The sequence below is a fragment of the Thermobia domestica genome, chromosome 2 (genome assembly GCF_964235325.1).
Source record: "Thermobia domestica chromosome 2, izTheDome1.hap1.1, whole genome shotgun sequence".
Taxonomy (NCBI): domain Eukaryota; kingdom Metazoa; phylum Arthropoda; class Insecta; order Zygentoma; family Lepismatidae; genus Thermobia; species Thermobia domestica.
In genome coordinates this window covers 351,427,140-351,440,959 of record NC_137455.1, presented here as the reverse complement: position 1 = coordinate 351,440,959, position 13,820 = coordinate 351,427,140, and the positions used below count along the sequence as shown (strand labels likewise).

Genomic DNA, 13,820 nt, shown 5'->3' with positions numbered 1-13,820 from the left:
ATAAATGTGAGGTTTTCGGCGAACATTTGAAAAATAGAGTTTTCTCAGCTTCTTTTAAAAGAGGAGCTCAAAGCACAAAGGGGTTAAGTATAAACCGACAAACCCATAACAACACTTATTGTAATATTGTCGGTATTTCTCTTTACATTCATCTAAAGATCAGGAGTTGATATATAAAGCTTGTTTTATGTTACAGTATTACTTTCACTAATTTCTTTTTTGTTTTTGGAGCAGTTGCGGCCGATACTTTTACACACGTTTACGTTTATGTCATAAAACTCAAATAACAAGCTTTAATAAGGTTTCCAATATCATCGGAAAAACAGAACTGAAAAATCATTCAAAAACTATAAAATATTCAAATACAACCTTGCGCGAAGTAGTCCTCTCCGTTTGCCAAATAGTTTCATTTTATAACCGCTTATAAAGAAAAATAAACACAATTTTCCCTTTTGTTACATATCACTAAGCACACAAACGAGCAAATTCTTCCTGGTAAATTTTCAAAATTTTGCTAGAAACGGACAACTAACTTTGGAATTTAACCCATAAATAGAATACGAATTTCAAGTCTACAAAGTCTTCAGTAGCTTCTTTTCTTCCTTTCTTTCTGCACAGAACTATATTCGTAGCCATCTATATTGACAGAAATATTCATAATGTGTGCACCGAGTACTGTTAATGTATTCTGTAAAAAGTGAGAAAAGTATAACGGGGCTAAGAGAAACTTCAGACATATTTGCAACAAAATAGGCTGTTTGTAGCCATAATAGCCTGGATATCGTAATCTGTTTATTTTATAATATTGGTCAAAGAACACGTTTTAACTATTAAGATTTATTGCCTCATTTTCTTGTGCACTATATAGAATCAAAGTTCCTGATTTTCGGTGACTTTTTACTCCCGACTTCTGAGTCTGTACTTAGAAAAGTGTTTGGGATTGTGCGAGTTTTAGTTTGTTGTGATAAGAGAAAGCTATATAAACCCTAGAGTGAATGTTGTAGTATATGTTGATTAAAACTCTTGTGTTCTTGGTTTTATTATTTTCGTTCCTTTTTTTTTTTTTTTTTTTTTTTCACACCTACGAATTTTTAATCGAAAAACTAGCGATATAATATGGTGATTCAGAAGCCTTATCAGCAAGTTGTTAGACAATTCATTCACTGATTCGTTCAGTGAAACGATTTCTAAGGAACTGATTCCTCGGAACATTTTATTGATTTCAAAGAACCAGGGATCAAATTCGTTTGAAACATAGTAATTGCTATTGCAGTTTTTTCTAAATAATTTTTAACCTTGTTAGTTTGAAGTTCTAAACTTAAGGACCATGTCAAATTCCTCTCTTATCGTAGTTCTAAATTAACCTTTAAACTACGGAGGTAATGTACCTTTAACCTTTAAACTACATTTAAAACGTTTTCTTAAGGATTTACAAAGAAGTCCATTTCTTCACTCCTGTTTATCGAAGACACATGAAACAAAACGTGTTACAAAAGTTATTGTAGTACCATTTCGAAAACAAAATATCCGTAGTTAAAACAAGAAACAGGGTATTTTGAAAACAAAATATCCCGTAGTTTATAGATTAATCAAAACTCAATAAAGTATGCAGTCTTTAAATAGGAAAAATAATGATACCAGGGATGACCATATTTTTTCGACGACTTCTAGAAAACATATGATTGCTTCAACGACAAAATTTATTTAAAAAAAAAAAACTATACATAAAATGTATCACATCTCTTGTAATAGAACTAAGGGAAATACAGAAGTGGTTTCCGATCTATGGTGACGATTTCAACCTGCACTTATCTTAAAAGGAACCATGTCGCCACCATCGAGACTGATCTATTTGGTGGCCTTGTATCTGGGCAATTGCCCGACAGCGAAGTTTCCATTGCAGGAGATTGACACGCAGTGTACTCATGTCAAGCTGCAACCACTCCTTCTGACAGGGTTTCCATAGCCCTTCAACGGTGCAGGGTCTTCTGTGAGGCAAGGTTCGTTTCAAAGGCAGAAGGCGCAAAAATCTATGAGTGACGCACCAGAGGACTTCACTGGAATGTCTGTAAATGGAATGGCACGAATTCCTGTTTCTGGTGTCATTTGTTTGAGGAAGAGGCGGGTTGAGCGACATGTGTGACTTGACGTCTTGTCTTGATGTACCCACACACGATTCTTGTCCCTCCCGTAGAGATGGGGAATGTCATGACGATAAACGGGTGTTGCCTGATAGTATTCCAAATTCACCTTCGTATTTTTGGCTTCACGGTGTATGGTCAGCTTGCCCTAGTACGAGCATCCAGCAATGATCATGAAACCTGTGTCAAAACTTTCCTTGCATTGAGCGAACCATCTTTAAAAGTCTCTCGTACCTGTCGATCGATAAAAAATTGCACTTGCTTTCGACAGTCATCCAGATAAACGTACACCTTGTCCAGTGTTACAACAAACTTTCACTTTTCACCGGCCAGGTACCGCTCGTACAGCTTACGAACACGCCACTTTCCGTCGCTTTACCAAACTCAAATCGCGGTGAACGATGGTGTGCACTATCGTCAGTAATGTCTGTAGTCGGTTCGCGATACTCCTCTGTGTGGGTGGATTCTCCCTGGTGACCAGAGCTCCGACTTCCCAAATTCTAGCTCGTGTGTAGCTAGTGGCAGGCCGGGGGTTTGCTTGTTTCTGTCCCACAGGAATCATCCCACGCCTCGCCTTGCCTGCCCGTTTCAACACTCGTAATATGTCATTTTTGGACACAGTGAATCCATGCTCCTTTCACAGTTTGATAATAGCGCTTTAACTGTAGTTCACGTCGGAAAGTACAGTTATGTAGCCCTCCGAATAAGCACTTATTTTCGGCGGTATTTTTCCGATATGCACGTACCATACTGTCATCCACAGTCAATGGTCCGAGGTGTTCACACAACTGGCAGCTTCCTTCTCTTCATGGTTGGTGGTGCTGCACACGGTGTGTAATTTCGTCACCATAGATTGGAAACAACATCTTTAATGTACAGAAACACAGAAAATAGGAACTCCCATACTAAACAATGCACTTGAGGTGAAGCAATGCCTCCTAACTCCCCCCGACCTGTCCCCAAACAACTATTATACATGAAAACTTAAGAGGGATAAATTAAGTTTAAATTTTGAAGACAAACACCACCAATAATTCAAACTGCATTTCTTCTCATTCTTACCACAATATTTTTTTCTACGACCAAACAATGTCTCAACTATTTCAACAGTTAAATGTTTGCTTCCAGTAAGGTCCACCTGAATGTCTCATAATAGCTTCCAAGCACTTCTTTACTATAATTTACTCTAACAGTTTTCAAACTCAACTTTGCAGTAGAGGAGAAAACGATAGTCTCATACCCAGTAACTCCAGACAAAAACAGTTTATAACCTTTTTGACAGAACTACAATTTTTAGTTAATTGTAATATACCAACACTAAACTTATCACACTACACTTGATGTACAAAATAAATTCTCAAATTTCCTCCTCACTAAATAGGAAACGTAAACCAACATTAGCCATAACATTACGCAGATCTGACACCACCACTAAGAAAATACATATCTTAAGTCGCCCGTCAAATATAACACCTAACTTAAAACAAAATCCACAATTCTATGCATCGTCAACGATTATAGTGATTTGCGAGTGGATTCGTTCTGAAAAGATGGAATCAGTGAACCGAAACCTAGTCGTTGAACCAAACAATAGAATGATAGAATTATTAATGAATGAATTGCCTAAAGTAAAGTTGGCTATCCTTTGTTTTTTATGTTCTAATTGAAAATAATTGATAAAATCTTACTAATGAAGTATTTTTATTCGGCAGTTAATTATGTTATGGCATGGTGATTTTATGAAATAGTGCCTGCAAGGCGAACAGGATGGTTTCTTATGGGAACCCCACAGAAGAAATGCAGACAGTGCCAGATGAAGGTACGTATTTTATTCTCTTTCTCTTTGTGTATATATATGTATATATACCTGCCCAGTCCTACCAGCTTACCGAGCAGGCATAAAATAATGGTTAACGTCCTTACTTTGCACTCAGGAGGCCCCTGTTGGTGGCTGTCGTAACTAAGTTTCCCAAACTTTCATCAGACGAATGCTGAAATGCTGTGTTATAATATTGGTCCTGACCAACTTTCTTCCACTTCCTTTCTCATTGCTAGTGTTTGGGGACATGTTGGTTCAGTTGTAGAGCACTGTAGAAGGATTCCTGGTTCGATTGCGTGCCATGTAAATTTGTGGTGGACAATATCTTATCTGTGAGTTTTCTTGGTTCTCCCACATTTTCATTCCGCTAATTATTTTACTATTATTCAGTTTCATAGATCAACCGTCTCCTTTAACACACAGGGCATGATCGTAGGACGTAAAAACTAGAAGTGTCGTTTTATTAATGTTGCTAATAAGTTGTTATTGGCTCCTGTGTTTGTAAGTTATTTAAATAAGTAAATAAATAAATAAATTCCGTTAATAAATACCTATTGAAAACTAAGATATAAATACTATTTAGGCTATAATAATTTTTTGCTCTTCGAATTACATAAGTGTGGATAGATTATTAATATGAATGATTGACTTGCTCAGTTAAGCACCGAATTTGCTCTGATTAAACAATACTTCTAAATGAATGTTAAAACTACGCTGAAATTATCATAAATTATACAGAAGAAAGAGGAGACTTAAAACCGTAGCACAAAAGGTTACGCATTACGTAAGTTGAATAACTTGAGCAAATCCGTTCATCTTTTGATTTTATTTTCCAAATGTTTAAGAAGAGACATTTGCTTAAAATCCTATCTGGATTACTATTAAATTTCTTACAATAAATAAAAGCCCATCACCCATTAATTTAAAATATTATACAATAATAAATAAATAATTAAATATGATCCAATAGCAGTTGTAATGTAACAACAAGGCATGTGTTAAATCTTATAAACTTTTCTACCTCCTAACAAATACCTTAATAATAAAACTGATTTTAATATGGTTGTATATTTATCTTGTGAAAATTTCAAAACTCTTCTGTTCCCTTCGTCAGTTACAGAAGAGAACAAAACTGAAAATTGTCCCAAGGTAATACGCAAGCATAATGTGTCTGGAATAAACCGAACAAGGCTGATCAACCGGATCTCCTCTTTCTTCAAAGAAAATAAAGACGAAAGGAAACTATGTACTTCGAGAAGAGACGAAGTACATAGTTTCTAGCAGTGTGCGAATTATATTGTTGATGTTCGGAGGGGAGGGATAAAATGAACTCCAAACAGGGCACAGAAGTCCTAAGATGCAATAATTTAAAATGAGACAATAACTCCCTTTCCTTCACCCTTCCCCTGCCCCCAACACACACACATAAATATGATTATTTGACAATAGTAACAAACAGGAAATTTATTAAAGACCTCGCTCATGGCTAGGTAGTTAGCGTACAGTGTCTCGTTTGGTGCAGGCGACTGGGTTTCGATTCTTGGTGGGATATCATGTGATTCGAATTCCACATTATACTGTAGGTTCACGTCTTATAATGCCTCACCGCTGAAAAGGTTGCTAAACTCAAATCTAACCAAACTAAAGAAATATATTAAATCAATAAGGTTAGCAACGGTAACTGAATTAACTATATGTTACCTGAGATATCCGCATGTAACATTTCCAAATATGTTGGAGTATAGAATTGAAAATCTAAGACACTTGCAAATTCATACATGACTTCGTTATATGTAGTTAGTGTAACGTCGTCGTCCAAACTTACGTTCCAATTTACTGAAGGGTATGAGCATGCGATTGTGGGTGACAAATAAAATCATATTGGATTTACCACAAACTATGTGAAATTTATAATAGCTCAAATTATTCGGGTATTACTTAACTTGGCCTTTCGAAATCTTCCCTTGTGCATATTACAAATGGCGCATTGAATCACAAATTTGTTACAAACCCGTATATTTCTCAAGCGTGTGGAAGGTTCTGTTTCAAACTTACACCTCCACTGACATTGGACTTCAGCAATATTTTCAAAGTTGAAAGTCCACTTTAAAATAGACTTCCGTTCCTTAAATGTCAAACGTGCACAGGCCACTTTCCTTCACTACCATACGTCTCATAGTTGTGAGAGTAACATCTGTTCAGAAAACATCATACTACATTGCAAGGTAATTCATTTTAACTTCGGGGAGGGGGTTAGCTCCCTCATGGCTATGTGGTTAGCGTACGTGCCTTCGGCGCGAGAGACTGGGGTTCGATTGTCGGTAGGAGCTCATGTGGTTCGGATCCCATGTTAAGCTGTGAGTCCACGCCTCATATAGTCTCGCTGCTGAATAAGACGCTAAACTCGTTTCAAACAACAAAAAAATCAGTTTTGGGGCTGCAGTGGCTCAAAGGTAGAGCTCTAACCTCTGGCGCGTGTGGTCCGTAATTCGGCCCCAACTTGCGTCAAGTCATTCGTGGTGGAGAAAGATTGCGCGCGTAGGTTTTGTGTGGGTTCTTTCGTTTCCGTCATTCCACTATGTTATTAATTTCTTATCATCCTTCCCTTTAGCCTCTATGGATACAGATCTCGGACGTTAAACTTAAAAAAAATAAAATAAAATAAATTGAACCTCGAAAAGAATACACATAGACCTTCTATTAAATTGTTTATATACAGGGTGTTCCTTTATTAGGTAGCCGAAATCCGCACACCTAAACAATAAAAAAAATGTCCATATGAACATAGAGTGAAAAACGCGTTGTTTCAAAGTTACGGGATGCCGAAATCGAGAAAATGGTAACTTTGAGTCTACCTAGCTCGAAAACTATGAGATATATCAACGGCGGTTAAAGACTTATTAGAGGAACTAGTACGCTGTCTATCTAAATATCTAAATAACCATATTTCAGAGTTGAGACGTATCGGTGCAACGGATTTTATAGAGAAGGCTGCAGTATAGGTTCCGCTCTTCCTCCCCTCTCTCTAAAATTATATGCGCCGGTACAACCTAACTCTGAAACATGGTTATTTAGATAGACAGTGTACTAGTTCCTGTAATATTTGTTTAACCACCTTTGATATCTCACATAGTTTTCCAGCTAGGGAGCCTCAAAGGTACAATTTTCTCGATTTCGGCATCCCGTAACTTTGAAACAACGCGTTTTTCGCCCTATGTTCATATGGACTCTTTATTGTTTAGGTGTCAGGATTTCACCAGTGAATTTTGGCTACATAATAAATGAACATCCTGTGTGTGTATATATATATATATATTGATAGAGACTATATTAATATATCAATTGTCTTATCTGATTCCCTTGATTTCAGGTGAGGCAGTGGAAGAGGATATAAAAGAAGATAGCGATGAGAGTCAAGAACGAAGTGAATCTGCTCCAAGCGATTCGGGAATATTTTATGAGAAGAGTTTATCCATTCAAAAATATGAGTAAGATCGTAAATACAACTTTTACTTGTACAAATTCACATTTTCAAACTTTCAGTGATAATTCTTTTGTATCTTCTGTTTTGTTAAAGTAATAACTACAATTATATAGTGGCCATCGTCATTAATAATAATTTAAACATAAGCTTGTTAATTCTGATCTCACTTCAAATGCGAAATCGTAACAAGAAACGTACCGCAAGCAATCCCTATATCATTACGTTTATAAACTCGATATTTCGATTGGAGTTGATTGTAGTATTTTGATTGCATTTGTCGCTATTTAAGTTTTAGTTTAAAAGAAGAAGAAAAAAGTAGGCAAGAAATGATTGAAAAAGAAATCGAATATAATAAACGACGTCACTGGAAAGTTCATGCATCCAGTCCTGGATAAAACTCAGAAAAATCTCTGCCTTGGAAATTTATAAAATTCGCAAATTTCTAACGCTCAGTTTTCAGTACCAGTTACATATTCAGAATATAGGCATACAAATAGAAAGAGTGTTTATTATGGGAACCAGGCAATCTGAGGAAGACATGGAACAAAATAATAGTTATGAACAAAATTTTCAGTAAATATAATAATCAAAAAGTACTTCATTAGTACGATACGTGTTATGAACTTAATGAAAAATTAATCAATTTAAGTACATCTGTGTACATATTAAATTGAGTGTGTGTGTTACCTCATCACGTAATAATTATTGAATCAAATAAAATTATAATTGACATGATTATCACTCTTAGAATTCCCAAGGGTCTTATGATATTACAATAGGGGCACGAAGACTCAGTGGTAGAGCGCTTACCTCTCGTACATGAGGTTCTTGGTTCGATTCCCAATCAAGTTTGTGGTGGATAACATCGTATCCATGAGTTTTCTCCGGGTACTTCCGTTTTCTCCCATATTGTCATTCCACCAACTCTTCCATCATTCACTTGCCGTAATCATCGTTTCTCTTAGCCTAAAGGGAGGGGGCGCGGTGGCAGAGCGTTCACCTCTGGTGCTTGGGGCCACGGGTTCGATCCCAGCCCCGCCAAGTGAACTTTGTGGTGGACGAACACCGTGTGCGTGGGTTTTCTCGGGGTTCTCCCGTTTCCTCCCACTTTCTTCATTCCACCATTTTCATTCATTACTCATCATCACTGTCTCCTTTAGCCTAACCGGCATAACCGTGGGACGTAAAACTCAAAGATTTCATTTCGTTTTTTTTCTTAGCCTAAAGGGCCACAGATAGTCGTGGGACGTTAAACTAAAAGATTTTCATTTCATTTCTTATGGTATTACATTGACAGTTTTCACCACAGAGAGCAAAGAGGAAGGGAGTGGTGACATGTAATCAATAATCAGAAATGGACGACATTAGTACCCAGTTCATAGTTTTTGCGGTCTCTGAGATAGTGATATTCCCCATGTCCGTAAAATTCTACAATATAAAGACATGTTTAATCATGAAATGCATATCCTAAAGGGGGGAGGGTTTAAAATCTTTCCATAAATCTCTTCTCCCTTTGCGAGGAAGAGACGTTTTAGCTAGTGGTTGATAAATATTATCTGGCAACAATTGATTTAAACTTGTAAATAACTGACAACAACGAAGAAATAGTAGAGTTAGTAGAATCATTTCAACACATATATGGTTGACCTCTTAACTACGTACGAAGAATATGAAAAACAGATAAATAAAGTGATTTCTCCTTAATACTATCTTATCTAGGTACGGATTCAATAAAAATTTTAATCATTGAATAGTGCAGTTTGGCTCAGAATCCAACGCATATCTTCAATTTACTGTCCCGGTGTCCGAAGCACTACCCTACTCAATTCACTGCTTTGTCCAATCATGCATTTCTAGTCTTGAGTTCTGTAGTCAGCTCCTCAGACCACTTAGACTGCACCACGACTTCTGTTGACCGTGGACAACCTAATGTTTTTATTAACAAACACCTATGGCTGTTGAATGAGATATTATATGAAAAATAGAGAAATCGACAGAATTTCCTCTACTCCAGATTCTCTAGAAAAACGAATTCGCTCGTTCCTGGGATCGTTGTTATGCCAGATCCTTTCTAAAAGTCACACTGATTCGAAATTTCGTTCAGGTTTCGCAAATTGATTAGCCCCCTACAGGGTTGTTTGGGCAAATATAAAGAAACCTTGCTGTGTTAGCCTCTCTTATAAGAGTTGCCCTTATGTAACCACCAGGAGGTGGGATAAGATTTTGCCAGGGTCATTATAGGCATTCTACCATTATTGGCAGGTCACGTGCTGTAACTTAGAAACTTCCATGCTCCACCGTCTTCCACTAACCTCTTCGTCTTCACGTACGATTTCTCTGTTCTGATATCGTTCATTAATTGTAGTCTTCTTCGTCCCCTCAGTCTCTTTCCTGCCACCATACCATCTAAAACATTCCTCATGATACAGTTCCTTCTTATCCAATGTCCCAACCAGTTTCTCTTCCTTTTCTTAATGATATCTAAAATTGTTCGTTTCTCCCCCACCATTTCTAACACCCTCTCATTCGTTTTCTGCTCGACCCAGCTATTTCTCTCCATTCTTCTCCACACTCACATTTCGAAAGCTTCCAGTCGTTTTTTATAATTTTTCCGTAGTGTCTTTATCTATACAGCACAATACTCCACACGAAGCACTATGAGTTTTTTTTTCCAACTCTGTTGTTCAAGGTCCCACAAAATAGTATGTTCTTCCTCCTAAAGTCTTATTTCGCCATTCCTATTCTTGCTTTTATTTCACGTTCACTCTTCATATTATCACTAATATTTGCCAGAGTAAGTAACAAAAATGGAATATTTAGTGTTAGGTTAAAGAAAACTGATGGTCAGTTAAAGTGAATGATTATAAAAGAATTGGCGGATTGAAAAAGTGGGAGGAAATGGGAAAATCTCGAGAAAAACCCACAGACACAGTGTTGTCAACGTGAACTCACTTGGCCTGGGATCGAACCAAGTACTCTTATCACCAATAGTGAGCGTTTTACCACTGAGACACTGTCCCCTCAACCTAAGTAACCCATTTACTTATTTTTTTATTTGTTGCCTTCACCACTGTAATCTTAACCCGTTAAAAGTTCCTGGTGCAACTTATTAAAAAAAGGGAACCAAGGATTTTAAAGTCGAAGGCTTCAAAGTAGCAAACTAAGTACAATAATCCAAAAAGTGTTTTTTGATAATTCTTAACGTTTCATGTTCGTGCTTGTTTACTTCCGTTGGTAACGTGTTCTTGTTTTAAACAGTATAGAATACATAGAAGTTCTCAGACGTTAAAAGACAAAATATGATTAGCTTCTAGAACAGATAATTTAAAAACTTTGAATTCTACAGAATAGTAACAAGTTGATTCACAGCTCTCATTCCGATATCTTACAAACAAACAAACAAACAAAAAACTGATGACGTGTTTCACAACATCGGTTTGTTTTATTTTTCAACGTCCCACAATTATGCTCCGAGGCTAAGGGAGGCTATGATAATGGTAAGAAACGAAATGGTGGAATGAACGAAGTGAAAGGAAACCGGAGAAACCCGAGGAAACCTACGCCGAGAGACGGTGCTCGTCGACCAAGATCGATATTATTGTATTTCTGTGATATATTTTGCAGACTTAATCCATTTTTTCTTTCTATTAGGGTGCACGGTGTCTCAGTGGTTGAGCGCTTACCTCTTGTGCGTGGGGACCCTAGTTCGATCCTCGACCAAGTATGTTTGTGGTAGACAGCATAGTTTCCGTGGGTTTTCTCGCATACTTCAGTTTCCTCCCACAATCGTATTCCCCCAATTTTTCCATTATCATTCACTTGCCTTAATCATCCATCTTCCTTAGCCTAAGGGATATTATCGTGGACGTTAAACTAAAAGATTTTTCTTCTTCGTCTTCTTCTCTTCTTGTGTTAGGTAAAAAGAATAACTTTAATACTGTCGAAATTTAGTAGATACTGTAACTTTTTCTGACATTTATAAAAAAAATTGAAAATCTGTGCTAGTTATTACTTTTACCCAACATAAAAAGATTTTAAGGATTACACGAATAAATAAACAGTGAAGTTGCAAATTATATGGTAGGAAAAATAACATTTGATGAATCATAATATTCGCTCTTTTACATAAATTATTGCGTTCATATACATACATTGATGTAGTAAATATGGAACTACTTGTATCGTTTCGCAAAGCACTATCGGAAAGAGGCGCGGTGGCTCAGTGGTAGAGCGTTCACCTCCGGTGCTTGGGGTCCGTGGTTCGATCCCAGCTCGCACCGTGTGGACTTTGTGGTGGACAAACACCGTGCTCGTGGGTTTTCTCGGTGTTCTCCCGTTTCCTCACACTTTCTTCATTCCACCATTTTCATTCATTTCTCATAATCACCGTCTCCTTTAGCCTAATCGGCATAACCGTGAGTCGTAAAACTTAAAAGATTTCATTTTCGCAAAGCACTATTCTAAGGGAGAATTTCTGCCATTAGAATGTAAATATTTTTTCATTAAGAAAGCCTCTTTTTTTCTAATTTTAGAGATGAATGGCAGCAGCTTACAAAGCCGGATGATGATAGTGGGGAGCTCCGTCGCCGAGCGGTCTTGGGCAACTTAAGAGCTTCTCGCTTCCGTAGCGTTTGTTGGAGAATTTTACTCGGGGCATTATCTGGTGACTCAAGTAAATGGTTGCTTCAGGTACGAAAGAACCGGGAACATTACTCGCGACTACAGGATGAGTTGTTCGTAGATCCTTGGCAAAGAGGACAACCGGAAGATAATCCTCTGTCGCAGGATGCAGAGGTAAGTGACTTTGTTTCGTAGACTTAAAAATAAATCAATCTATATTATAAAATTGAAAATGACTATGTTTGTGACTTGTAATCTCTTGAACCACCCGATCGATCTCCATCAAATTTTCAACATAGATTAGGTTCAGGCCTGGGAGTATTTTTATCTTTTCACTTTAAAAGTAGAACTTAGGGGAGGGAAAGAGAGGGATATCTATCTATCTAACTATATATAATATATATATATATATATATTTGGTCTAGGAATTAATTCGTGCGGGTGGACAAGAGATGGCGCAACGAACGGAGCGTCCCACAGTTCCGTGTATCCACACATGTGTTGCAAACCCCTGTCATTGCGTATCGTTCGTAGTATAGGGCAGTGGATTAAAGCGTCAACAACACCAGTTTGTAGTTAAGTGAACATGGCGCAATTTGTGCCTGATAAAGTGTTTTTGCGGGGTGTCCTGCTGCATTACTTTAACATGCAGAAAAGTGCGACTGAAAGTCATCGTATTTTGGTGGAAGTGTATGGTGACCATGCTCTAGCTGAGCGAACGTGTCAGAAGTGGTTTGCACGGTTTAGAAGTGGTGATTTCGGCTTGGCAGATCAAGAGCGAGCTGGACAGCCAAAAAAATTTCAAGACGAAGAATTGACAGCATTGCTCGAGCAGGATTCGTGTCAAATGCAGGAACAACTTGCAGCAGCATTAGGCGTTGATCAAACAACAGTCTCCAAACGCTTGAAAGCCATGGGAATGATTCAAAAGATGTCACATTGGGTTCCACATGAATTGAAAGACAGAGACGTTGAAAGACGAAAAACCATTTGCGAATTGCTGCTTCAACGACAGAGCAGAAAGGGGTTTCTGCATCGAATTATTACGGGTGATGAGAAGTGGATCCATTACGAGAACCCTAAACGAAAAAAGGCCTGGGTGAAACCAGGTGAACCAGGTCCATCACAACCAAAACGAGATATTCACTGTGCAAAGGTTATGCTGTGCATATGGTGGGATATGAAAGGTGTGGTGTACTATGAGCTGCTGCAACCGGGTGAAACTATGAATGGAGAACGTTATCGACGACAATTAATGCGTTTGAAGCAAGTTCTGGCCAGAACACGACCAGAATGGGAGAACAGACATGATAAACTTATTGTTCAACATGATAACGCTCGTCCACATGTCGCAAAACCGGTCAAAACCTATTTAGAAAATGTCGGATGGGAAGTTTTACCCCACCCGCCGTATTCACCAGACGTTGCTCCTTCGGACTACTACTTGTTCGATTGCATGAACAACGATTTGATTGGACAGCGGTTTACTTCTTCAGAAGATATCGAAACATGGGTCTCTGACTGGATCGCTTCCAAGGATGAGGACTTCTTTCGCCACGGAATCCGTACATTGCCTGACAGATGGGCGAAAGTGGTGGCTAGCGATGGACAATATTTTTCTTAAGGTATTTATGTATTTTGTGTTTGTACTACAGCTTCAATGTGTGCGTACCAACCGCACGAATTAATTCCTAGACCAAATATATATATATATATATATATATATATATACAGGGTGTTAATGAACTATACCGAC

At 37.7% G+C, this 13,820-nt stretch overlaps 1 protein-coding gene across 4 annotated transcripts in view; it reads left to right on the top strand.

Moving 5' to 3' along the window:
• TBC1D5 (TBC1 domain family member 5) overlaps positions 1-13,820 on the top strand; it is a 67,772-nt gene that overhangs the window by 7,260 nt on the left and 46,692 nt on the right. For all 4 annotated transcript variants that reach the window (XR_014130435.1, XM_081749265.1, XM_081749263.1 and 1 more), the window contains exons 2-4: positions 3,854-3,960; positions 7,331-7,448; positions 11,977-12,238. Coding sequence is in view for 3 of the 4 variants with exons in the window: in XM_081749265.1 (XP_081605391.1) it covers positions 3,909-3,960; positions 7,331-7,448; positions 11,977-12,238 (432 nt within the window). In the remaining variant the exon portion in view is untranslated. The remainder of the gene's footprint in view (positions 1-3,853; positions 3,961-7,330; positions 7,449-11,976; positions 12,239-13,820) is intronic.